Source organism: Euprymna scolopes, chromosome 37 (genome assembly GCF_053919585.1).
Source record: "Euprymna scolopes isolate OS-2025 chromosome 37, ASM5391958v1, whole genome shotgun sequence".
In the NCBI taxonomy this organism is placed as follows: Eukaryota; Metazoa; Mollusca; class Cephalopoda; order Sepiida; family Sepiolidae; genus Euprymna; species Euprymna scolopes.
The window spans coordinates 16,075,304-16,102,047 of NC_136518.1; the positions used below are offsets into that span (position 1 = coordinate 16,075,304).

The 26,744-nt window shown below is 34.1% G+C and overlaps 1 protein-coding gene across 1 annotated transcript in view; it reads right to left on the reverse strand.

The window, feature by feature from the left end:
- Positions 1-13,384, reverse strand: part of LOC145261102 (neuropeptide FF receptor 1-like) — a 152,876-nt gene extending 139,492 nt beyond the window's left edge. The window contains exon 1 of the mRNA XM_080119319.1: positions 13,203-13,384. Within this exon, the coding sequence (XP_079975445.1) occupies positions 13,203-13,214 (12 nt within the window). The 5' untranslated portion in view covers positions 13,215-13,384. The remainder of the gene's footprint in view (positions 1-13,202) is intronic.
- Positions 13,385-26,744: the final 13,360 nt, after the last annotated feature.

Consider the following 26,744-nt stretch of genomic DNA (forward strand, 5'->3'; position numbering starts at 1 on the left):
CATACGTGAAGTTCGTAATTTCGTCGTAGGTTTACATGCATACGTATCTAACTCCATTTTTTTTTTATCATATTCATCTCAAACAAGACAAGCTGTCACTAGTAACTTTGGGCTGCTATCAGTTAAAAACCATACATATAGGCACAGTAGGGAGTTGAACGACAAGAAGTTTGTTCATACAACACTTCTATTTCTGCGTGTTAGTACAATCGGGGGAGCAAGAAACAGAGAATTAAAATGTTCGAAGAAAAGAAAATTTCAGAGTAGAAGATTGTCCGACATTCGGGGAGGGGGGGTCTTCTACAGTGAAGCCGTGGAATTTTGCTACTTGTCAGGTTAGTCGAAGATGTTTAGTTCGAGGGAGCACCATTGCTACTGTTACATATATGTCTGGCTGGTGATTATCTAGCGATTAAATGGACAGTTACTTCATTTATCAATGAATACGAGATACATTTTTTTTTATAAAAAAGACTTAGTTTATTTTACGATATATTTATTATACACGCTTCAACACGATGACGGCGGGGGTGGGTCGTGGTAGGGGTGGTCGCAAACTGTGTCAATTTGGTCCCTCAGCTGTCCGTCTCTCTGACTGTCTGCCTATTGCTTTGTTTATCTCCTCTTATTGATATCTCTTCGACCTGTTAACCTATTTCCTCACCAGCTTGTTATTGCCCTTTTGCTAGTTTTCGGTCTGACCCATGGCCGATTGGTGTCATGGATACAGGTCGCTACAAGTCCGGGGATTCCATTGTTTATTTTCGTTTGCCTAGATGTAGTTCAGGTCACCTTTTCCTCGGACTCATTGTTCTTCCTGCTTACCTGTACATTAGTTCGCTCGCACTTCTCCTTAACACTACCAGTTCATCGTAGTACATTCCATTAAAGTAAAATAAGTACAGGGAGGGAATATTGCAGCGATACGACAGAGGTTAGAGCTTGGTTGATCGTGCGGGATCTATTGGATTGGAAACCGAATATTTTGGGATCGAAAAAAATGCGAATAATTTATTCTTGTTTATTTTATTTTTTAATATTTGCGACGAAAGCCTGTAAGACAACAAATTCAACTTCTTGATATCCTGAGTATAGGCAGTTTTAGTTTGGAAGTTGCAAAAATATATTTCACATAAACTAAATATTTGTATTATTTGGAATATTCATACTTTTATTCCGAAATGAGATCCACCAGTATGCATTTCTATTTCTTCGTTAACAAGTAAGCAATTTTCATAATTTGTTAATAGTTGAAAAAAATTATTATATTTCTGTATTTTTTTTAGATGAAGGTTGCTTATTTGGATTATTCGGATTACTGTTCTCATCTAGAGTGTTATTTTCACAACGTTTCGGCCGATGTCACCTCCAACCTTTTTCAGGTGCATTTTGTCGTTATTCGGATTACTGTTCTCATCTAGAGTGTTATTTTCACAACGTTTCGGCCGATGTCACCTCCAACCTTTTTCAGGTGCATTTTGTCGTTATTCGGATTACTGTTCTCATCTAGAGTGTTATTTTCACAACGTTTCGGCCGATGTCACCTCCAACCTTTTTCAGGTGCATTTTGTCGAACTCGACCATCTTTATGTCGAACTTGGAAATTTGTACATAATTTCGAACGAAATCCTTTATTTAATCCACGGAGGTGGCATGTTCTCGTTCCGTCAGCCATAACCAAGTGAAGTCTTAAGTAATTCGTAATTGTATTTTTAGTATCGTCTTCACTGAAGATTGAATCATCAACCTCCCGAATAGCATCACTTGGAACTTAAAAAATAGTACTTTATCCGTTACGCCACGATTACACACTGCACTTTATCCGTTACGCCACGATTAATACACTGCACTTAAAAACTCGGTCGCCCGTCCATAAAATATATGTCAATAAATATTACTTGGTTTATTCGGACTGCTGTTTTTAATACTATCACAACGTTTCGGTCGATGTAACCTCCGACCTTCTTCAGATAACTCATGTCGAAGTGGGGAATTTATGTCGAACTTGGGAATCAGTACGAAATTTCGAATGGCATCTTTTATTTATTTAATTCATGGAGGGTGGTTTGTCCTAGTTTCGTCAGCCATGATCGGTTGGAAGTTTTAGGTGATTCGTAGTTGTATTCTATCGTCTTTACTGAATCTTGAATCAATAGAAGGTTGTCGCATAGAATCACTTTTATCCGTTGTGCCTCTGTTCCTTGCGGAAAATTCTAGTATAAATCTGAGGTAAAGTAAATATTTAAATTTATGCATATTACATAATTGGAATTCATTATTAAGATGAATATTATTTATTAAATTATTTTATTGCGGACTATTATTCTCATTTTGTTGCTGTTGTTGTTTTACGACGTTTCGGCCAACTATTCCTCTGGCCTTCGTCAGGTGGTAACCGCAACAGGATAAGAACTGCGAATCTCCTGACTGCAATTACTGCCTTCCATAGTTATTGTCTCACCACTTTTTAGACAAGTAAGCCTCTGGCCGGCTTTGAGTAGGATTGAAACCGCTATCTCACTGGAACCGTAGAGATTCAACGTCTCTATCCACTGCGCCACAGGCCCCAAAGGTCGATCAAGGTTGGATTCTTTGGTCTTATAAATCCACCTTTGTATCTGATCTTTCATTGTCGGGTCCGTACCGAATGGTATATATATTATTTTAATTGGAATTCATTATTGACATGAGTATTATTTATTCATTTATTTATTTGCGGACTATTATCCTCATCTTTTTTAGTTGTTGCTTCACTGCGTTTACGCAGTTACCACCTGACGAAGGCCAGAGGAATAGTTGGCCGAATCGTCGTGAAACAATAACTAAAAAAAAATGATGATAATAGTCAGCAATAAATAAAATATTTAAATCTAATAATAATATTTTACAAATTTTAATTAAATTCTGACTAGTAAAAAAAAAAAAAAAAAATCAACCATGGCGGATGTTTGGTTTTCTTAGAGTGCACGTGTTTACATTTCATTTATCGACATTAACGATTTCTATATTTTCGCTAAATAAACATTTCCGACGTTTTTTGATTGGTTGAACGCAACATACGGATACTGCGAAGTGTTTTTCCGTAACTGTTGAAGTGGACTAAAACTTTGAGGTTATATTTGACTTTCAAGAGTTTTCTTTGCTTTTTGATAATAATATTGTCACTATCTGCCGAGACCAAAAGAAACTCGAGGATAAACGTTAATGAGATTGCCGATTGGATAACGGAACAGTACGAGAATGGTTCCAAAAGTAAGGCCTCCTATTTTTTAACTTAGAAAGTCAAACATTAATGAGCTATTAAGACGGGTGTAGTACCATAAATACGAGCGACCTTTTGTTCTCCAGAATTTATTTTTCTACATAGTCGCCACCATTCTCAATGGATTTTTGCCAGTCTCTTTTGATGCCTCTGTCGTAAAATTACTGAGCACGCTTTGCCACTTACGTCTCTGCCGCCACTCTGAAATCGACGAACCCATCTCCTAACTGTGCTGACAACAACTGCGTCGGCTTCGTAAACATTCAACAGACGCCGGTGAATGTTAGTCGGTTAAATTATTTTTTACGTGGAGAAATTCAATGAAGCATCTCAACTTCAGACGCACGTCTATGGCAGTGGTCCCTTTCTTAGAGTCTCACACCGTTAATATCTGCAACAGGGAAATGAAACTTTCAGGTCATCAATTCATAAGTTTAGTCATCATAACGATGCAAGCTGCACCCCCCTTAATTCTTAATCTTAATATATATATATATATATATATATATATATATATATATATATATATATATATACTATAATAATTTTTTTAATACCTACAGACACTAATATTAAATCCTTTCATGAATCATCAGTGCAGGGTGACACGATTAGTGCCGGTCAGAAATTCGAACCCAGCAACGAACTCATTTCTGACTCCATTAGCAAGGAACAAACCGTCTCGGTCAACCTTATCAGCAAGAAATATCGTTGAAATTTAAATATTAATTTTTTAAATGTCTCAACGTCTGTCAGAGTAGTCTGATGCTTATAACATGATGATCTGCGCATGCGAGCTAAAGTGACCGACTTTATTTCAACTGCAAAATGCTCAACGATAAAAACCGAGCTCTTAAATGGGTCTGACATAATTATTTACTATAATAATTTTTAAAAATACCTACAGACACTTTCATGTTTCATCATTTCGGGAATCATCAGTGCAGGGTGACACGATTACTGCCGGTCGGGAGATTTGAACCTAGCAACGAAGTCATCTGTCTTCAATATATATATATATATATATATATATATATATATATATATATATATATATATATATATATATATATATATACACAGGGTGACCCCAAAAAACAAAACAACAGCTAAATGGAGGTCATCTAGAACATATGCTGTAGAACGGAGAAAAAAAAGGCCAAAGACCTTAGTGTTTTGATGTGATGTTTTGAATATAATAAACTAGTTATCACCAAAGTTTCATTTCATTCGGACAAAACACACACACACACACACACACACACACACACACACACACACACACATACACACACACACACATATATATATATATACACACATATATATATATATGCACACACATATATATATACATATATATATACACACATATATATACACACAGATATATATACATATACATATATATACATATACACATATATATACACACACACATATATATACATATACATATATATAGACATATACAGTGATGATCATATTTATTGGCACGGTAAAATAAAAGTTAAATTTTGTCTAATAAATTCTAAAAAAGGGATTAAATTAAAGAAAATAACAAAGTATATTATGTATTTTTAACTGGCCTTTCCGATGCAGCAATCGGATTTTAGAAAAAAATAAATAACAAAAGAACAACAAACATAATTGCAAAAAACCCTTGTTCAAAATTATTGGCACGGCTTTGTTTTTCTTTTAGTATCAGTATAATATCAATCAATTTCCGGTTTACGTGCTTTCTGAACTTTTTTATAGCCATATTATGCTTGTTTAACGCTAATTCAGTGAATAATTTTTTTCAGATAATTTTTAGATTGCGATTTATTTAAACTATTATAAGTGACTAAATTATAATTTTCAATCGCCATGGTTAAAACTAAGGAACACAGCGAGGACGTCAGGAAGCTTGTTGTAGCATGCCATACCAATGGGGAGGGCTATGATAAGATTTCAAAGAAGCTAAACCTTCCCAAATCCACTGTTAGAGCCATAATAAACAAGTTCAAATCGCAAGGCCACGTTATGAGTTTAGAGGGTAGAGGGAGAAAAAGGATTCTTTCCCCAAGAGATGAACGGAAAATTGTTCGACAAGTAAAACAAAACCCAAGAATCTCTGTTGGGGAGATTGTTGATGAACAGAGCACCTCTGGAGTGAATGTATCTCGGCATACAGTTGGTAGAGTTTTGAAGAGAGCTTGTTTAAAAGCATGTCGTCCGAGAAAGACTCCCTTATTGAAGCCTATGCACCTGAAAGCAAGGCTAGCCTTTGCAAAACGTCATATTGATAAAGATGTTGCATTCTGGAAACGTGTTCTATGGACTGACGAAACGAAAATAGAGTTATTTGGCCATAATAAAGTGTCTTATATTTACAGAAAATCTGGCGAAGCTTTCCTGCCTAAGAACACCATACCCACAGTGAAGCACGGTGGAGGCAGTTTGATGTTTTGGGGATCCTTTGCTGCCTCTGGACCAGGGCGACTTGTTAAGGTCACAGGTAGCATAAAAAAGGAAGATTATGTTAAAATATTGGATGAAAACCTGAAAGACTCTGCTAAAGAGCTCTCACTTGGTCGTCGTTGGTGGTTCATACAAGATAATGACCCAAAGCATTCGGCTAAACTGACTAAGAAATGGCTTGAGGACAATCATATTAATGTTTTGGAGTGGCCATCACAAAGCCCAGACCTTAATCCAATTGAAAATTTATGGAGAACATTAAAATTGAGGGTAATGCAAAGGAAGCCTAAGAATCTTATTCAATTGGAGGATTATTGTCAGGAAGAGTGGGCTAAAATTACTACTGAAAAGTGCAACAACTTGGTTGTAAACTATGAAAAGCGACTGAGGAAGGTAATCAAGGCCAAAGGCTATACAATTGATTATTAAATAAATCGTGCCAATAATTTTGAATAAGGGTTTTTTGCAATTATGTTTGTTGTTCCTTTGTTATTTATTTTTTCTAAAATCCGATTGCTGCATCGGAAAGGCCAGTTAAAAATACATAATATACTTTGTTATTTTCTTTAATTTAATCCCTTTTTTAGAATTTATTAGACAAAATTTAACTTTTATTTTACCGTGCCAATAAATATGATCATCACTGTACATACATACACACACACACACATATATATATATATATATATATATATATATATATATATATATATGGGAAGTATAAACTAAAAAGCACTAAAATAGTGTTCATGCAATCTGTACAATTTTTTGTCGTTCGAATACTATGGATTGTCTAATGTTTGCGCCCGAATTGAGCGTTTATTCGTCCTTAATTCCCTTCATTTTCCTGTCAATTGTTTCGTGGCCCGGATGTAGAGGCTTAACAAATGAAATCAAAGATGGTTTCGTAGCTGGGTTCAAATCTCCCGATCGGCAGGAATTGTCATCCTGCACCGATGCTTAAGCATTAAACACTAGTCTCTGGATGCATAAAAGAAAATTAGTGTATATATATATATATATATATATATATATATATATATATATATATATATATATATATATATATATATATATATATATATATATAAGATTTTATTCTGGTTTTGAAAATGTTGCATCTGTATTTTGCTCTGAAAAGTATCGTTTTCAATCGTGAAAGGTTTTAAAGAAGAAATGAATGAACGGAAATCAATTGTTTGTTATTTTCTAGAATAGTGGTTTCTCCAAGAGATAATATTTTTTACGTTTTCTGTTATGTACACAAAGATATATAGTACTTTTGAGTGTGCATTCTGTAAGGCTATAAAAGGCCGACAACATTTGCATTGCCAACTGCTCAGACCATAAGAACAATATACACATATAAATGAAAAAGAATTGCGCAGCAGTACGGAATACGAAGAATTTAAAGAAATAAATATGCTAATATTTATTTGCTCGAAAAGAAACAGATGTACTTATTTATCTGATTGAAAACGTAGATCGGAAAAACTGATGACACAATGTGATTTTTCTTTGTTTATTTGTTTCAATATTTTCAATATTCAGGCTCGGAACAATTCATAAAAAAGTTTAAAAATGGAGTTTTATACATTATTATACTGCATAATAATTTATAACAACAAATGAAAATTGGCTAGTCAGAAGCAAAGTTCGATTTGTCAGCTTAAATGCTATTTGGGTCTGACTTAAAACATCCGAAAAAAAAACTTAAGATTTACTTTAAATAAGTTTGCAGTTGACTATGTCTTTATATTGCCAATAACATGCTACCACAATAACAAATGAAAATCGGATAGAAACGAAATTTGATTTGCCAGCTTAAATGCTATTTAAGCTCGACTATAAAATCCGACAGACTTTATTTTATAGAATAGATATATAAAGCACATGATCCCCTTCGAGCATATTAGGAACCATTTTTTGTTGTGTTCATGACTGAGAGAATTAACATCTGATTCTTGGCTGGACACTGACTCATAAATTGGCCGAATATCAAAGTTAAGACTGACCACTTTCGGCTTTAGCAAAGTATTAAATATGTATTTGGAAAATAACTTCCAACCTTGATATTCGGCCAATTTATCACTCAATATCCACCCGGGACTAAAATATTAATCCAATTAGTTGAACAACTTCGGGGGAAAATACACTTTGACTATCATACTAGCAGTCTGCGCGACGTTGCCCGTTTGTAAAATACGTTAATATATGATATGTTTTAATTCATGTAGATTTCCTATTTATTATTATAGAGCAAATTGTCTATTGATTATTATATTGTACCCAATATATAGTAGTGTTTTCAGAGGGTTTAAAAATATTACTTGGGTGCCATCATCTAGAATCGAAACCAAAATATTTAGCTTTCCAGCCTTAATAGTTACTGTTTGAGTATCGTCAGATGGTTAAGAAATAATTAAAACTGAACCGACTTTAAGATAATAAATGTATAATCGCGCATGCGTGGAAGCACATTTTAAGTCGACTTACGCCTGTCAAGTTCCATTTTTTTCAATATTGACCACTTAGCAGCCATTTCTACCAAATCGATTCACAGATCTAAATCTCCTGTATATCAGGTTTCAAGTCTGCAAGCCAATTTGGTAGAGACCTTTTCTCGGACAGACAAGGCATATATATATATATATATATATATATATATATATATATATATATATATATATATATATATATATATATATCTGTAGAAATATATTTTTTATAATATATACCAATCCTTATTTAAGAAGCTCAATGTAATTACAGAGCAATATAGTGAATAAATTACAAAAAACTATATTCCAAAATTCATGATGCTTAACTGAGGAGTTAAGGGCATAATAGATTCACTGATTAATATAATAATTAAGTGATTGATTTTGCGCTACGAAACAGATACTGCCAAGAATTGTAAATGTCAACTGAATTAAAGAAATAAACTATAAGATGGTCAACAAAAGAATTTTGGAATATAGTTTTTGTCATTTATTAACTATATATAAAGTATAATAAATTTATAACTTAAAATATTGCAGCATTAAATTAAATTAAAAAAATCATTTTTACTTCACGGGGTTAGCATGCTCTTATATCGTCAGCCTAAGAAATTTTTACTTCACGGGTTTAGCATGCTCTTATATGTTCAGCCAAAGAAATTTTTACTTCACGGGGTTAGCATGCTCTTATATCGTCAGCCAAAGAAATTTTTACTTCACGGGGTTAGCATGCTCTTATATCGTCAGCCAAAGAAATTTTTACTTCACGGGGTTAGCATGGTCTTATATCGTCAGCCAAAGAAATTTTTACTTCACGGGGTTAGCATGCTCTTATATCGTCAGCCTAAGAAATTTTTACTTCACGGGGTTAGCATGCTCTTATATCGTCAGCCTAAGAAATTTTTACTTCACGGGGTTAGCATGCTCTTATATCGTCAGCCTAAGAAATTTTTACTTCACGGGGTTAGCATGCTCTTATATCGTCAGCCTAAGAAATTTTTACTTCACGGGTTTAGCATGCTCTTATATCGTCAGCCAAAGAAATTTTTACTTCACGGGGTTAGCATGCTCTTATATCGTCAGCCTAAGAAATTTTTACTTCACGGGGTTAGCATGCTCTTATATCGTCAGCCTAAGAAATTTTTACTTCACGGGGTTAGCATGCTCTTATATCGTCAGCCAAAGAAATTTTTACTTCACGGGGTTAGCATGCTCTTATATCGTCAGCCTAAGAAATTTTTACTTCACGGGGTTAGCATGCTCTTATATCGTCAGCCTAAGAAATTCTTACTTCACGGGTTTAGCATGCTCTTATATCGTCAGCCAAAGAAATTTTTACTTCACGGGGTTAGCATGCTCTTATATCGTCAGCCTAAGAAATTTTTACTTCACGGGGTTAGCATGCTCTTATATCGTCAGCCTAAGAAATTTTTACTTCACAGGGTTAGCATGCTCTTATATCGTCAGCCTAAGAAATTTTTACTTCACAGGGTTAGCATGCTCTTATATCGTCAGCCTAAGAAATTTTTACTTCACGGGTTTAGCATGCTCTTATATCGTCAGCCTAAGAAATTTTTACTTCACGGGGTTAGCATGCTCTTATATCGTCAGCCTAAGAAATTTTTACTTCACGGGGTTAGCATGCTCTTATTATCGTCAGCCTAAGAAATTTTTACTTCACGGGGTTAGCATGCTCTTATATCGTCAGCCTAAGAAATTTTTACTTCACGGGTTTAACATGCTCTTATATCGTCAGCCTAAGAAATTTTTACTTCACGGGGTTAGCATGCTCTTATATCGTCAGCCTAAGAAATTTTTACTTCACGGGGTTAGCATGCTCTTATATCGTCAGCCTAAGAAATTTTTACTTCACGGGGTTAGCATGCTCTTATATCGTCAGCCTAAGAAATTTTTACTTCACGGGGTTAGCATGCTCTTATATCGTCAGCCTAAGAAATTCTTACTTCACGGGTTTAGCATGCTCTTATATCGTCAGCCAAAGAAATTTTTACTTCACAGGGTTAGCATGCTCTTATATCGTCAGCCTAAGAAATTTTTACTTCACGGGGTTAGCATGCTCTTATATCGTCAGCCTAAGAAATTTTTACTTCACAGGGTTAGCATGCTCTTATATCGTCAGCCTAAGAAATTTTTACTTCACGGGGTTAGCATGCTCTTATATCGTCAGCCTAAGAAATTTTTACTTCACGGGGTTAGCATGCTCTTATATCGTCAGCCTAAGAAATTTTTACTTCACGGGTTTAGCATGCTCTTATATCGTCAGCCTAAGAAATTTTTACTTCACGGGGTTAGCATGCTCTTATATCGTCAGCCTAAGAAATTTTTACTTCACGGGGTTAGCATGCTCTTATATCGTCAGCCTAAGAAATTTTTACTTCACGGGGTTAGCATGCTCTTATATCGTCAGCCTAAGTAATTCGCAATTGTATTTTTTTCGGTCGCCCACACTGAGAATTGAACCTTTAACATTTACGAGAATATCGTTTTTACAATTGATTTTTTCCCCAAATACTCTAACCACTGTGCCACGTGTCCTTACGGAAATGTTGTGAAAAGAACTCTCAAGATGAGAATAGTAGTTCGAAGAATCCAAATAATATGAATAAACCTCATCTAAAAAAAAGCAGAAACGTGATATAATCTTTGTTCATTAAAACTATTTATAAACAATTGTTTCTGCCTATTTCGTAAAAAATAAATATTTATGGCGCACATTTGCCAAACATTCACAAAAATGCTTCATTAGTATATAAGACATCGGATTCAGACTGAATAAACAAGAAAAGTCTAATATTGATTTAAGTAATGCATATTTAATTTCTATATTTTTTTCATTTGTGTTTCTTTTCTTCTTTTTATAACTCCAATAAAAGGGAAACAACTCTATTTTCTTGGCATTAATTCAATCATTCAAGTGGTGTCGTACCGGGTACAAGCATTTTACAAAATTATATATAAATGTATTTAAATTTCTGCCATTTATCAAATGTTTCCAATTGTGTTTTTAAGGAATTTATCTGATTAGTAAGTCACTAAAAATGCAACAAAGACATAATTTGGTTAACATGTTAGTTACAAACGAAATAATATTGCAATTATTTTCCTTTTGAAGCTATATATATATATATATATATATATATATATATATATATATATATATATATATATATATATATATATATGATTAGTTTTTATGGGGGGGGGGGTAAAAATCCAGCAGAGTGCCCAATTAAAAGGAAAATCCGAAAAATAAGAGCGTATTTATATTTTGTATTTTGTGTACAAAAAGTTGTTAGATAAGATATTCATTAGTACCGTCGGTTTCAATCCCGATAATAAGGACCGTTTTAGGTAGCCATATCAAGCTCTCTTCAGCCAATACTCATCTGATCTAACAACTTATCTAACAACTTTCTGTACACAAAATACAATATATATATATATATGTGTGTGTGTGTGTGTGTGTGTGTGTGTGTGTGTGTGTGTGTGTGTGTGACCTCGGTCACGGCTGGTAATCTCTCCGAGTATTAAATAAATGGTTCATCTTGAAGTTCTCTATATGTTCTAGAATTCTATCAGAAGTTTCCGGAGAATTTTAAGTCTGTACTCTTTTTCACCTCAAACAAGGCATATTGTCACTTGGACGTAAGGAATTGCTATTAAGCATCGCATCTAACAGGGGACTGTGGGCAATTGAGCAGCGAAATAGCTGTTCACATTTCACTAAAACCTCTGTAGGTTAGTACAGTCATGGAAGCAGGAAACAGGGTGAGAATTCCGAAGTTTAGCAGCCTGAGAGAAGAAACTATTAGAATAGGAGGGTTTCCGGTATCTATGGCCCTAAACAGTGAAGGGATGGGATTTTGCTGCTTGTTGGATTAATCGAGAGTAGGGGGGCACAAGTTCTATGAGTTCATCAGAATACAACCCGTTAAAGTATTTGTAAAAAAAAAAAGGCACAGATGAACAACATTGCGGGGATGGGACAGAGGTTGGAGATTGACCGATAGTGCAGGACCTATTAGATTTGAGACTCTTTTTTGAGTCCTGTCTAAGAGTGAGAGACTAGTAGTAGATGCACGAGTCCTGACGCAGCAGCGATACTCCATTCGTAGATGAATGGTCGCTTTATTGAGGTATAGAATACTCTTAGGTGTCAGCAATTTTCTAGCACGTAGAGGGAGCCCACCTTCTTTACAGCAGCCTTGGCAATGTTTCTTAATGTAGTTGTTCAAACTCATATTGCTAGTGAATGTTAAAATGTTCGAAAGATGCGCTCTTAGGTAGGGTTTTATTTGTCATGGGAATCGGTAATGGAAAAATTTTTTTTTTTTTAAAGGAAAGAAGGACCTGAAGAAGGTCGAAGTTGACATCGGCAAACGTTGTGAATATAACAACCAAGAATAATAGCCCGAATGATCCAAATAATACAAATAGTTAACAGACGAGAACTCATAAACACACACACAAAATAAAATAAAAAATAAAACATAATTCATATCAAACGCAATACAATTAACTTCTTTAACGATTCGTATACGTTAATGTTTGAAAACATTTTTTTAGTGATGGCTTAATTTCTGTTAACCTTATGCTGAAACGATAATAAAAAAATACCCTATCACTAACTCTAAGTTCGAGAGGCAACACGCTATCCTTAAACCTCATAAAGCAATACGCAATCATTAATGCTTTGCGAATTTAAGCAATCTGAATTCTGAAAAATCTTATAAACAGTTTCTACTCGTAAAAAAGTATGCAAGTCGGTAGAAAATTGAATTCTATTGCATCTGCTGTAAATTATGTGCTGTGTATTTTCTTCATATTTGCAAGTTTTCGATTGTTAACTATTCTGAACTCTGCCCAAATTTGTGTGCAAAAAAAAAAAAAAAAATTCGAAGCAAAATAATTTTCCGATTAACAAAAAAAAAAAAAAAAAAAAAAAAAATACTCACAGCCTCCACCATTTTGTGTCGTCTGGTTTCACCAAAATGCCAAGCAATTCTGCTGTAAACGGATTTTTTTTCAAATATGTTAAAAACGATAAAACCGACACGAGGTCAACTAGTTCATTCCGTTTAACATTAAACAACACTTAAAGGTTTGCATCCAACTCATCGACACTTTGTCCGTATTTGGGATTTTATTTATAGATTATTACAATGTCGAAAATAAAACGAAAGAAAACGTAGAAAAAAACAAAACGAGTGACTGTATAGATATTCATCTGTGGGCAATAAGATTAAGAACCAACTTCCGGTTTGTCCCATGTGACGTGTCCTGATTTTTGATCACAAACATCTGCACTTTCCAGAGTAGTTAACAAAGCAGAAAGGGAGTAAAAAAAAATATACAACAAAAAACTAAGTTACTTTTCTACATACCTGGATTTTTTTGTTTAACTTATTTTAAAGTGTTTTTTTTATAAAGATAGTGTCAACCGTCAAGTGTCAAGTTAGAACACAAAACAAAAATATTGATAGAAACACACCCAATAAATGTCACCAATCGTGCGAAAATAAAATGTTCTACCAATATTTTTTGTATTTTTTTTATTTTTGAGCAAGTATTAAAGTGGGGATGACTTTCGAAAATATCGGCGAAAAAAGCGACCCTTCCTTGTAGAAAAGTGCCCAGTTGAAGGTGGAGAAATGAATGTTTTTAGCCAATTTTTCGATATTTGTCGCCCGAAGAGTCGAGCTTCAAAACGATACAGATCTCATGAAAATCCGTCCCCTTGTCGAAAGTGTTACATACATAGATACATACATAGACACATAGACACATACATACATACATACATTTAAACAGACAGGTGAGATTTATATTATATATTTATAGCCTGGGTGCCCGGTGTTGTCGAATTCAATTATTCAATAATAATTCGGTACAAACCCGACAATTGGAAGAACAAAATATAAAAAAATGTGGATTTATAAGACAAAAAAAAAAAAGATAATGAAATAAAAAAAACAACCTTGATTACCCTTCGTGGCTCGTGGCGCAGTGGATAGAAATGCGGAATATCTACGATTCCAGATGAGCATTGTCTGAAGGTAGCGGTTTCAATCCCACTCAAATCAGAGTATTAGTTGGCCAAACCGTAGTGAGACGGCAACAACTATGGAAGGCAATAATTGCTATGGATGTAGTTGGAGGATTCGCGGTTAACCACCTGACGAAGGGCAGAGGAATAATTGGCTAAAACGTCAACTAGAAACGTGAAACAACAAGATGGGAATAATAGTCTACAAACAAGATGGGGAGCAATTATACCTTTTTAGATTTTGTTTTAAATTTTATTTTCACTTTTTTTTGTTAGAGCATCCTGTCGGATGCCAAACATTTACCCGCTAGTTAAAGGACTCCAACCTTGTAGCCTAACCATCCTTTTAAGTGCAATCCTCTCATAATATTCATCATAATTCAATTGATAATTTATCCATCTCATTAACTTGTAGGATGATTCAGATCTACTTTCTTTGATATTTATACGCAATTCCCTTCCGTAGTTATTATCTTGTGGTTCAATCACCTCACGCGTGCATATCCAAACTCGCGTAGAAATATATCGGGCGATAAAAACACTTGTGAGCATGACTGCTTTTCCACCCAGCTATAGTGCGCAAATTGATCAGTCCCAGCTAAGGTGCAGACGTAACACGACGTCGTCTCTCGTCGCTAACTTACAGAATGTAAATTGAGATCGCGCGAAAGAAAACACAACAAAAAACAAATTAAAAGCAAGCTGATTTCATTATTTGCAAAATAAAAACATTTATTTTATAAGAATTAATTTTCATGTCGAATCTTTTTTTTTTTTTAGTTTATTTCTAACAACATACTTTATTTCTGTTTCAAGTATTTATAATTACAACCCCCATATCCATATTTGACTTAAAGTCGAAAAATATATCTGACGGAAGGATTTTCTCCCGAAATATCATTGTTATGGCTCGCAAGTAGCCACAAAGAACAGAGTAACGAAGACAGTTTAAACATGTATTACATGAAAACGGAAATGAACAGTGTAGGTAATTCTCACACACAAAATACACTTACACGCATGTATACTGGGGTAAATGTGCACCCTCACACACGAAACAAAAGAAGCACAATAAAGCACGCGCACACTTTCACGGGTGCGCGCGTCCATATCCAGTACAGTACCATTTCTCTAAACTAAACAAACAATTAGAAATTATACGTATGTATGTGTATGTGCACACATATGTGCATGTATATATGTGTGTGGGAGGTGTATGCATGTGATTGTGTGTGCGTGTGTGTATGTATATATATATCATCTGTTATCTATGCTCCATCTTGTTTGTGTGTGTACGTGCACTTATGTTTGGGCGACTGAATACATGTATGCATATGTGCTTGGATTAGAAAAGAAAGAAAACTCCAACCAATATATACATAAGGTAGGATGTATGAATATGTATGTGTATGTGTGATTGTGGGTGCATGTGTCCATATATATATATGAGTGGATGAATGTATACGCATCTGTATGTGTGTGTGTGTATATATATACATATGTATGCATATGTATGAGTGGGTAAATGTGTTCGTGTGGATATGGATATACGCGTATGTGTGAGCCCCTGCATATGTCTCTCTATGTATGTGCATATATGTGTCTGTATGTGTATGTGCCTACATAGTATGTGGATGTTTGCGAGTGTGTATGTACATACATGTATGTATATATATATGTGTATGTGCGTGTATATGTGTGTATATGTATCTTCTCCAACCTATTCTCCATCTTACTTGTGTGTGTGTGTGTGTGTGTGTGTGTGTGCGCGTGTACTTATGTTTGAATGATTAAGTGCATGTATGCATGCGTGTTTTGATTGGAAAAAAATAACCAATATTTGCCTGACGTGTTAGTGGTGGATGTGTGTGAGTACGTGTGTGAGTATGTAGGTGGGTATGTATATATGTATGCTCCTACATATATTTCTCTGTATGTGCGTGTGTATATGTGTATGTGCCTGCGTGCGTATGCGTGTGCATATGTACATGTACATGTATGTATATGTATGCGTGTGTGATTCTATGTCAGTGTGTGCTATACATGGGGAAAGAAAGTCTTTAAAAAACCATTAAAAAACCCCATAAAAACCTTCACCAAATGGACCAAAAGCGCACTCTTTGAATCTAACTTTGACCGGACACTTTGCACACTTACGGTTGGAGACAGGATGTCTGAGACCACATCACTCTGAAAAACACATTTAATATCAGCAGAGGTAAAAATAACTTTTCAAACTCCCATTTTAAAGAAAAACTTTTTACGAAAACATCTGAAGAGAGCACACCCTAAGCTCGAAACGCGTTATAAAAATATTTTAAAATAAAAATATGATGAAAACCTTAAAAAAAAACACACAATTATTGATGGCTACACTCTTTTAAATATACATATTTTTCTCTCGTTGGAACTACACAACCATCACTTTAAATATATATATATATATATATATATATATATATATATATATATATATATATATATATATATATATATATATATATATATTGCATTCATTAATGAAAGGTGAATTTTCATATATATATAAATATATATATATATATATATATATATATATATATATATATATATATATATATATATGTGTGTGTGTGTGTGTGTGTGTGTGTGTGTGTTGGTTGGTTGGTTGCTTTTGTTTTACGGCATATCAACCTTTTTCAGGTCATTTAATGCCGAATCTAGTTATTTTGAGGAACGATTTTTAATGGAGTATGTATTTTTTTTTAAGTCAGATTCAATTTAACCCATAGTTGGCACCCTAACAGGTACTACCACTCCGGGTCAGAGTGGACCTGGGAGCAATGGCAATTAAAGGGTGGCTCCACACTCCCCAAGGCCCGCAAGGTGGGGCCTCACCATCGGATATAGTTTTAGGTCATATCCAGGACCGCGCGCACGCGCGTGTGTGTATGTATGTGTTTGTGTGTGTGTGTGTGTGTGTGTGTGCGTGTGTGTGTGTTGTGATTATGTAAACATCCGAAAAATCCCAGGCGGAGTAATCCACGTTTTGACAATGTTAACCGTTTCATCAGTTGTACAAGAATGACTTAAATTATCAAAAGAGAAGATTATAAATTTGAAACATTCTCTCCGAGTAATATTCCTCATAGAATTTTTAACTAAACTATAGTTGCAGTATTAATTAGGATCGAATCATAAAAAACACAATAAGATACTGAAGAACCATAACACGAACATGACCATTAATAATGATAAAGAATGTAGTGACAGTAATTGCTAAAGGCCATAAGAATGCCCATTATGAAAAGATTGTATTGTGATTATACACAGTCAAGAAACTAAGAATTAAAAAAATTATATATAGGGAGAACTTTAATGACATTTAAATAAATATTTTACGGGCATAAACATTCATTTTACAGGCATAAACATGAACGTCATTGTGAACAAACAAAGACAAGTACAGATTTATTATAATATATATATATATATATATATATATATATATATATATATATATATTAATATATATATATATATATATATATATATATATATTCAGCATAAACATTGATAATTGTAAATTATGAATCAGTTTCAAAAGGAAAAACAAACAAAATCAAAATCCTTTTTAAACTGATTCATAATTTAAAATTATCAATCTTTATACTCATATATATATATATATATATATATATATATATATATATATATATATATATATATATATATATATATATATATATAATGATTGCAACGTCTTGTCAAACGGGTGCCACTCCCTCAGACACTTAAAGTCCACGAGCTAAAAAATCACTTCCATCGCCACAGGACAATTTTAATAGACAAATGCCTGAGGGAGTATTTATACACAGATGATGTTACAGTGTCTTAACTTTGTACGACAGCTAAGTCTATCTCTAGGTTTAAAATGTTGAGATCCACAACAAGAACAGCAAGATAGCCAGCAGCAAGTTAAACTACAGACCAGCTTAATGCGGGTACTGGTCTCCCGCTTTATAGTTTTTTAAATCAGAGATTTGCTTCTCCTAGAAAGGTTGCCTTCACCACGGCTTACAGGAGCCCTCTCCACCCTAACACACACATACATACACACAAACACACACGGTGCCAGTTGGCCGTTGACCCCGAAAAAGAGTTCATTCGCCCTTTGGAAGGTCTTGTTTTTAATTCTTCAGGGAGACTAGCCACCCTCCTCAACAAACAAGTCTGGTGAGGGAACCAGTTTAGTCGCTGGGTACCCAACCATGAGGCAGGTTGTACTGGGTTACATGGTACCAGTAGCATATGACATGACCTGACATATATATATATATATATATATATATATATATATATATATATATATATATATATATATATATATATATATATAATAAAGGATAAATATACATATTGATCTTATTATATGTCTATTTTACTATGAGCACTGTTTTTTAAGTATTAATTTATTAAAATAAAGTTTGTCTTTAGACTCCAGGTCTAATTCCCTTTATAATATATATATATATATATATATATATATATATATATATATATATATATATATATAGTGGAGATGATAATTAATAAAAACTGAAGAAAGTGCTCAATACTGTTGTAGAGCAAATATGCGTTTTATTTTTTATTACCGTATCTTTCTGTTAAGTTACATTATTGTTTCAGCTACTCGGCCGTTTTTTTTTGGCCGTCTGTAGCTTCCTCATACATTTACAGAAATGTTCGCTATTTTGGGACTCTTTCATCCCAAAATTATTGTTTCAGCTATTGGCCGTTTTTTTTTTTTTGGCCGTCTGTAGCTTCCTCAGACATTTACAGAAATGTTCGCTATTTTGGGACTCTTTCATCCCAAAATAGCGAACATTTCTGTAAAAGTCTGAGGAAGCTACAGACGGCCAAAAAAACATCCCAAAATAGCGAACATTTCTGTAAATGTCTGAGGAAGCTACAGACGGCCAAAAAAAAAAAAACGGCCGAGTAACTGAAACAATAATGTAACTTAACAGAAAGATACGGTAATAAAAAATAAAACGTATATATATATATATATGTATGTATATATATATATATATATATATATATATATATATGTGTGTGTGTGTGTGTGTGTGTGTGTGCGCGTGCGCGCGTGTGTGTCATACACACACATAATAAAATAATAAAATTGTTGTGTGACACACACACAGACAATAAAATGCAATGCCTAATAACATTAATACACCAGCAAGTGTTTTCTTTGTTCTTGTATTAGTTTTTTTTTTTTTTCATTTGGTTTCTTTACTTTTCCGCTGTTGTAACTTCTCACCAGATTTTACCGAACCAATACTGCCGGCCATGGGTTCCAATCCGTAACAGCACCCGATTCCATTTTAACAAAACCAGCTGCAATCCCCATTTAATGTTATCTAAAAATATGCGCATCTGTTTATTTTCTTATGACCCCCACTTAGACATTGGAATGTGGCATATCTGGTTGGTGGGTGTTTTCTTTTTCAGACCAGCTGACAGCACTATGTCTTTATGGGGTGGGGTATTATAAATCAAATGAGAGACATTACATCCTTTATCTGTTACTCGCAGGATTACTCGGCGTTGCCCGGTGACGTTGAACAGCAAAATAGAAATTAAAACTTATCTCTTTCTATGTCTCTCCCCTCCTTTCCGACTTCCTCTACTGCCTGCTTTATCCAGCCCCCTTCTCTACTCCCCTTCTATAGACGTTCTACTTCCCACCGCCTTCCTTTCTCTCTCTCCCCCTTTCTCTCTCTCTATATATATATACATATATATTTAAATAAGGGAGTAGTCACCAACAATGTGTATTTTTTAACATTATTTTATTATTCCGTGTCTTGGTTTTTGATTGAGAATTATGTTTGGATCATTGTAATATAATAATTCTCATTCATAATAGACATTTGGCGAGATAATTTCCGGGCGCTGGTTCCCGTTGCTCGGTCGATTGAACTGCTGACTGTCAACGCGATGGTTCTAGGTTCAATCCTCGGCTTGTGAGAGGTGCTAGTCTAGCGGCACTGATGACTTGTGATACAACGAAACAGGACTGTATGTCGATGACTATATCTATGTATATATTCTTTTAATGCGCGCACTCTTAATAACCTGGTTTTAATTCATGGGGTTTTATCTCCTAAATACCTTATTACCTGGAATATATATATATATATATATATATATATATATATATATATATATATATATATATATATATATATATATATATGTGTGTGTGTGTGTGTGTGTGTGAAAGTGTCTGTCTGTCTATGCGTCTGTGTATGCACATTTCCCTACGCAATAACTCTGTCAATTTTAAGTCTACAGATTCGAAATTTGATATAAAGGGTACTGAGATTTGGGAAAATCTATGTGATCGATTTTCGGCCAGAAATTTGGCGATTAAGAGGTCAAAGTTCAACGATTTGACTTTTGAGAACTCCTAGGATAATTTTGAGTCTAAACACTTGAAATTTTAGATATGGGTTCTTTGGACATGAATCTAACTTAATAACTTAATTTGAGCCGCAAACAATAAATTTTAAGGGTCATAATAGGGGGTAAAGTTTAAAAAATTGGCCGCTTGTTTTCTTTTTTGCTCAACATACACCCCCAAATACCCGGGCAACGCCTGGTTGAAATGCTAGCATATATATATATATATATATATATATATGAAAAGTAGATATAAAGTTTATTTCTCTCGGTTGATGAGGAACAGTTGTTTTTTTAGAAACCAATTTGCTCCGAAACATTAGCATGTTCAGTGTAGCGAGTATGTAATATATATATATATATATATATATATATATATATATATATATATATATATATATATATATATATATATATATATATATAATGCTTTTCTAATCTAACTTTTATCTATGCTTTAAAGTTAAGATTGTGGTTGGGATTATATGTATATATATATATATATATATATATATATATACATATATATATACATATATATATATACATATATATATATATATATATACATATATATATATATATACATATATATACATATATATATATATATATATATACATATATATATATACATATATATATATACATATATATATATATATATATATACATATATATATACATATATATATATATATACATATATATACATATATATATATATATATATATATATATATGAATATATATGTATATATATAGGTATGTATAAACATATATATATATATTGATATAGATGTACATAATAATACTTTGATAAGTATGTTTTAACTTAAATAGGAATGGTATAATAAATTCGTGGGGTCTGCGTTCGCGTCTGGCCTCCAGAGAATGGAAATAGGCACAAACTTTAATAAAGACTTTTCATATCTATCTGCGTAAGTATACTTTGATAATTATGTTTCAGTTTGAAGAAATATGGTATAATAAAATTATGGGGTTTTCGTTCGCGCCTGACCTCCATAGAATGGAAATATGTCACAAAGTTTAACAAGGTCTTTTAATATAGATCCACAGAATATTGTGATAAGTGTTTCAGTGTGAACAGGTATGGTATAATAAATTATGGGATTTATCTATTTTATTTTTACTTTCATCATATTTTGCTTTGGTTTTGATACCCACCAAATTCAAAGCTATCTCTTTACGACTCTTCCTTTTCATAACCTATCATACCTTCATAAATCAGAGTCCATTTTCTGTACGCTGTTTTTGAACCCAGTCAACAACGGCTACTTTTGCTAGTTTATATATATATATATATATATATATATATATATATATATATATATATATATATATATATATATATATATATTAGTCTTCGCGCGAAAGAGCAGGATACAAAATGTTTTAAATAATAATAATAATAATAATAATAATAATAATAATAATAATAATAATAACAAAGAGTTTCGCTGGCGAGGACTACTATTGACCGCAACCAGTTATACAGTCCTTTTGAAATTTTCATCTCTATTTTTCTCGTTATGTACTGAATATTTGTTAATGAAACCGTTATGAAATATGTTCCTTATTAAATTTTAAAAGATTTTCTATTCTTAAATACGTTTTAAAAAATTTCATCTAAAAAGGTTATTTTAAAGTTTTTGTTAAAAAGAAATTCAGATTTTCACATTATTTATACCTGTATTACAAAGAGGTGTTTGCAAAAATGAGTTGTGGTGTGAGGAGAAATACAAACTGAAATAGAGAGAAGGAGAGTTTTAAAATATAATCTTAAAAAGATAAGATACAAGTTAGAAAAGCAGTTCATCCAAGGCATGAAAATTGTTAAACAAAATGTTTTTACTATGGGCTTTAAAAATAAAGGTACAAGATTCAATTTGAAATTTATTTATCTTCAAAGTGCACGTTTATAAATTTTACAAAGTAAGTTATAATGATTTAATTTAAATTGAATAAAAAAAATTACCTTGGATTTATTTTATGCAATGTACATTTTGTTGCAATTAATAACATTATCTTTCATCTAGCAATTAATGATATAGATATAAAATTTTCAATGATTTTTTTAAAAAGTGCCACAGAATGTACCATTCTCTACCGCCATCTCTCGCTATTCCCCTCCATTTTTAATTCCTATCTCCTTCTAATCCACATTCCACATCCACTAATTTTCTACTCCCCCTCTCGTCTCTACTTCTCTCCCTCTGTACACTTTCTAATTACATATTCCCTCCTCTCTCTATCCCCATCACCCTCTCCCTCTATTTTGAACCCCTCTGTCCTTCACCTATTCATAGTTTATCTCAACTTCCTCTATCTTTTATCTACCCCCGTTCTGTAAACTTTCTACTTCATCACTTTCCTCCTTTCACTATTAATTCGGTTGCTTGGTATTCAACCCCTGCGCGCACGCGTGTGTGCGTGCGCGCGAGCGCGTGTGTGTATTTCATTTTACTTCAGTCAAAGTTCTTCGAAATCAAAATGGTACCCTTCCTGGGGCTACCACGATCTCTACATGACGCATATAGATATTCAAGTATATTTTTACAGGGGAATCACCAATTATCAAGGTCTGAAGGTCACTCGAGGATAAGTGTTAATGGGTGTACAGCGGTCATCAGGACAACGGTATAGTAATCGTTAGTAGAGGAAATTAGATATAATTTGATGATTTAAGGAGACGCCACCAAAAGAACTTGTTGTCATTGGACTTTAAAGCGGCCCTATTGTAGCTAGATGGAAAGCAAGTCAGCGGAACATAGTTCCATAGGCGGGCAGTTCTTAGAATCTTTATTCATGGAATCCACGTTTAGATTTAGGAAGAGATAGAGAGTAGGGAAAATTTTTGATAGTGGTTGTAATTACTCGAATGTATTTTTATGAAAGTTTGGCAAGGGAAATCATAGATTGGAGCTCAGTCGAGCACTTGCCATGAAAATAACGATAGAGGAGAGACGAGCTCGCAACGTATGTTCCGCGGGAAAGAGAATACAGGGAAGAGAAAAAGACATCATCTTCTAGGTTTTGAAGCGGGTTTTCAACTCTGTGAAGACAATATAAGGCGCTCCAAGCAGCTTCTACCCAACAATACTCCATCCTAGGGTGTACTTGTGTCTTATGCAGATACTAGATTGCATCGGCAGTGAGATTTCTACTGGAATGGTAGAATGATCCAACCATTTTCTTTCAGCGATCTATGCAACGGATTTGATGTATGTGCTCCTTTGCAGATCAGGGGTGAAGGTCAGTCTCAGAAGCTTGTTTAAAGATTATGCTTCGCCAAACGAGATACATTCATTTCAATGAGAGAGAGATTTTAGGTAATTGCCGGACTTGAAAGTGTGGCCATAGATGGTAGTATTATCTGCATGTCTACAAATGATCTAAGTATGTGATTTGGAAAATCATCAATGAAGATCAAGAAGAGAGTTGGACCGCTCCCGTTACAATGGCCCTGTGCCTTGCTTGGGATGAATTGGATTAAAACATGGTATAATATACATATTAAAATCTAACTTAGTTCTAAGATTCAGTAATGGTTTAAAGATACGTTAATTTCACTTCTTTTAATTGTAAGAGAGCACCGACACATGTGCAGCAGCTGCGGCATCTCACATACGTAAATGAGCATACCGATGCGCAAGGCGACGTAACAGCGAAGGAAGAGGAGGGAAAGAAAAGCGGAGAAAAAAAAAAGAAGAAACCACATGAGCAACCAGAGGAATTGAAAGCACAGGTCGGGTAGAGAGGAACTTTTAAGACAAAATGAAGTCCAAACTTTGAACACACACACACACACACACACACACACACACACACAAAAAAAAAAAAAAAAGGTCGGACGTCCGGGTATCTTGGACGAGCTGCAGATAGCAGCGAAAAAGAAAAAGAGAGATTAAAAAATAAAACACGTAGGTAGCGACAGCCAGGCTGAACACGTGCCGGTGAGAGAGATTTTAAAAACCTATGTGGCGGCGGAACAAAGATAAAACCAAGATGCAGGCGTGGTTTGGAGATACCACGAATAAATACCTTTTATTTCAACTAAAAAGAAAAGGCTGAGTTGAATCTCTTTCTTTTCGTTTTTGTTCCTTTGCGATTGTCTCTGCATGCAACGTTTGTGTCGGTGTTAAAATGCAACCACAACGTTACATAATTAGTTGGAAATTGTTCACCATCTGTTGCTATGCATTTATTTTGCCTTCTATCATAGGATCACGTTTGACACATCGGTTCCCGTTAGATCACCGAAGTTAAGCAACGTTGAGCTTGGCCAGAACCAGATGGGTGACCATTTCGGACTTCCAGGGCTGTATGTGCTCTCCGCTTATCTCGGCATTGTTTCCAGCCGTCTTTATACGGCACAATCACATTGACACACACCAGTTCCCGCCAGATCACGGAAGTTAAGCAACGTTGAGCCTGGCCAGAACCAGATGGTGACCATTTTGGAAGGCGAGGCGCTGTATGTACAGCGAGGTAAAATACCAAGTTGAGGAACTGGCGCGTTCAATCCTTCTCTCAAGGGTAGATGGGTCTCTCTTAAGCTGTGGTAGGCTAATGATGGCGTCACGATGAAAAATACCCTTGATAGTCCTGACGAAGCATCAAGTAATCAGCTACCGACAAGATTTGAATTACACTACAAAACTCGTGCAGTGAGTTCAATCTCGGCTACGGCCGCGCTGGATGGATGAATGAACTTCTCCTTGCCACTGGACTCAAACAGCACCGATTTAAGAGAGGTGTGGTTGAAGATTGCGCAACCCTTGCCACACAATTACACACGCAGCTTCCCCTACAGGTGGTATCCTTTGTCTTTTAAGACTAAATGAAGGCATCGGAGTATCATAGGATGTTGATGCCACCACTCTCTAATATTTTTGGTACTTATGCAAATTTTGAATCGGACGTATCCAAGCGTCTGCTCGGCTTGCCTGGAACATGACGGATTATGCCGATCGTCGCCGATGATCAAATCTTAACAGCGTTGGAGAAACAGAAAAATAGTAAAATAAATGGAAATCGTAGACCCCCCCCATAAAACTGCCGTAATTTTGTTTTATTATTACTTTAATATTTCATGGCAAACATATTTTTTTACAAGGGGACTACAACCATTTTTTTTTTGTTGCATTTTTTGTTTTCAGTTTTGATAGATAATGTTTAGCAAACAAACGTTTTTTTCAAAAACATTATGTATTTTTTAATCTATAAAACAAAACAAAAAATACTTGAAAATAAAAAAAATGTTTGCTTCTTAGAAACTTAAAAGAAAAGGTTCTAAGAAGCAAACATTTTTATATTTTCAAGTATTTTTTGTTTTGTTTTATGCAGTATTTTTATTTGTATTTTAATAAATGCTTTACTTTCTTCTCGTCTGCTCGTTGCCGCACATTGTGATTGGCTGATCGGCGTCTTACATCAGATTATAGGAAAACCCGAGCGACTGGCGCCATGTTCCGAGCAAAGCCGAGCGGAAGCTTAAATATGTCCGGTTCAACATCTGCACAAGTATCATATTTTTAATGGCTTTTTCCAATGTTGCTTCTTGACTGATTTATTTTAGTCTTGTTTCGTTGTTTTCTTTTACGAATAATAATATTAATAAAATGTTAGATTTATGCTCCAAGTTCATTATATCCTCAAAATATTTATTCACGGTGTTTTGCTGGGTTCCGGCATCTCAACTATTTTTGTGTTATTTAATGTCGATTCTGATCATTTTAGTAAGTGTTTTATGCTCCAAGTACTTTGTATTTTAAGTAAAAAAAAAAAAAAAAACAACAACAAAAAACCGGCAACTTCAGGCAGCCTAATCTGGTAGCAGTAATGATTTATTGTGCCATTTAATTCACATAGTGTGTTCGTATACACCGTTACGACATATCCACATAAGATAGTAAATGATGAACCTAAATAATGCTGCTCAGCACCACGTTTAAACAATTTATTATTGCATTAA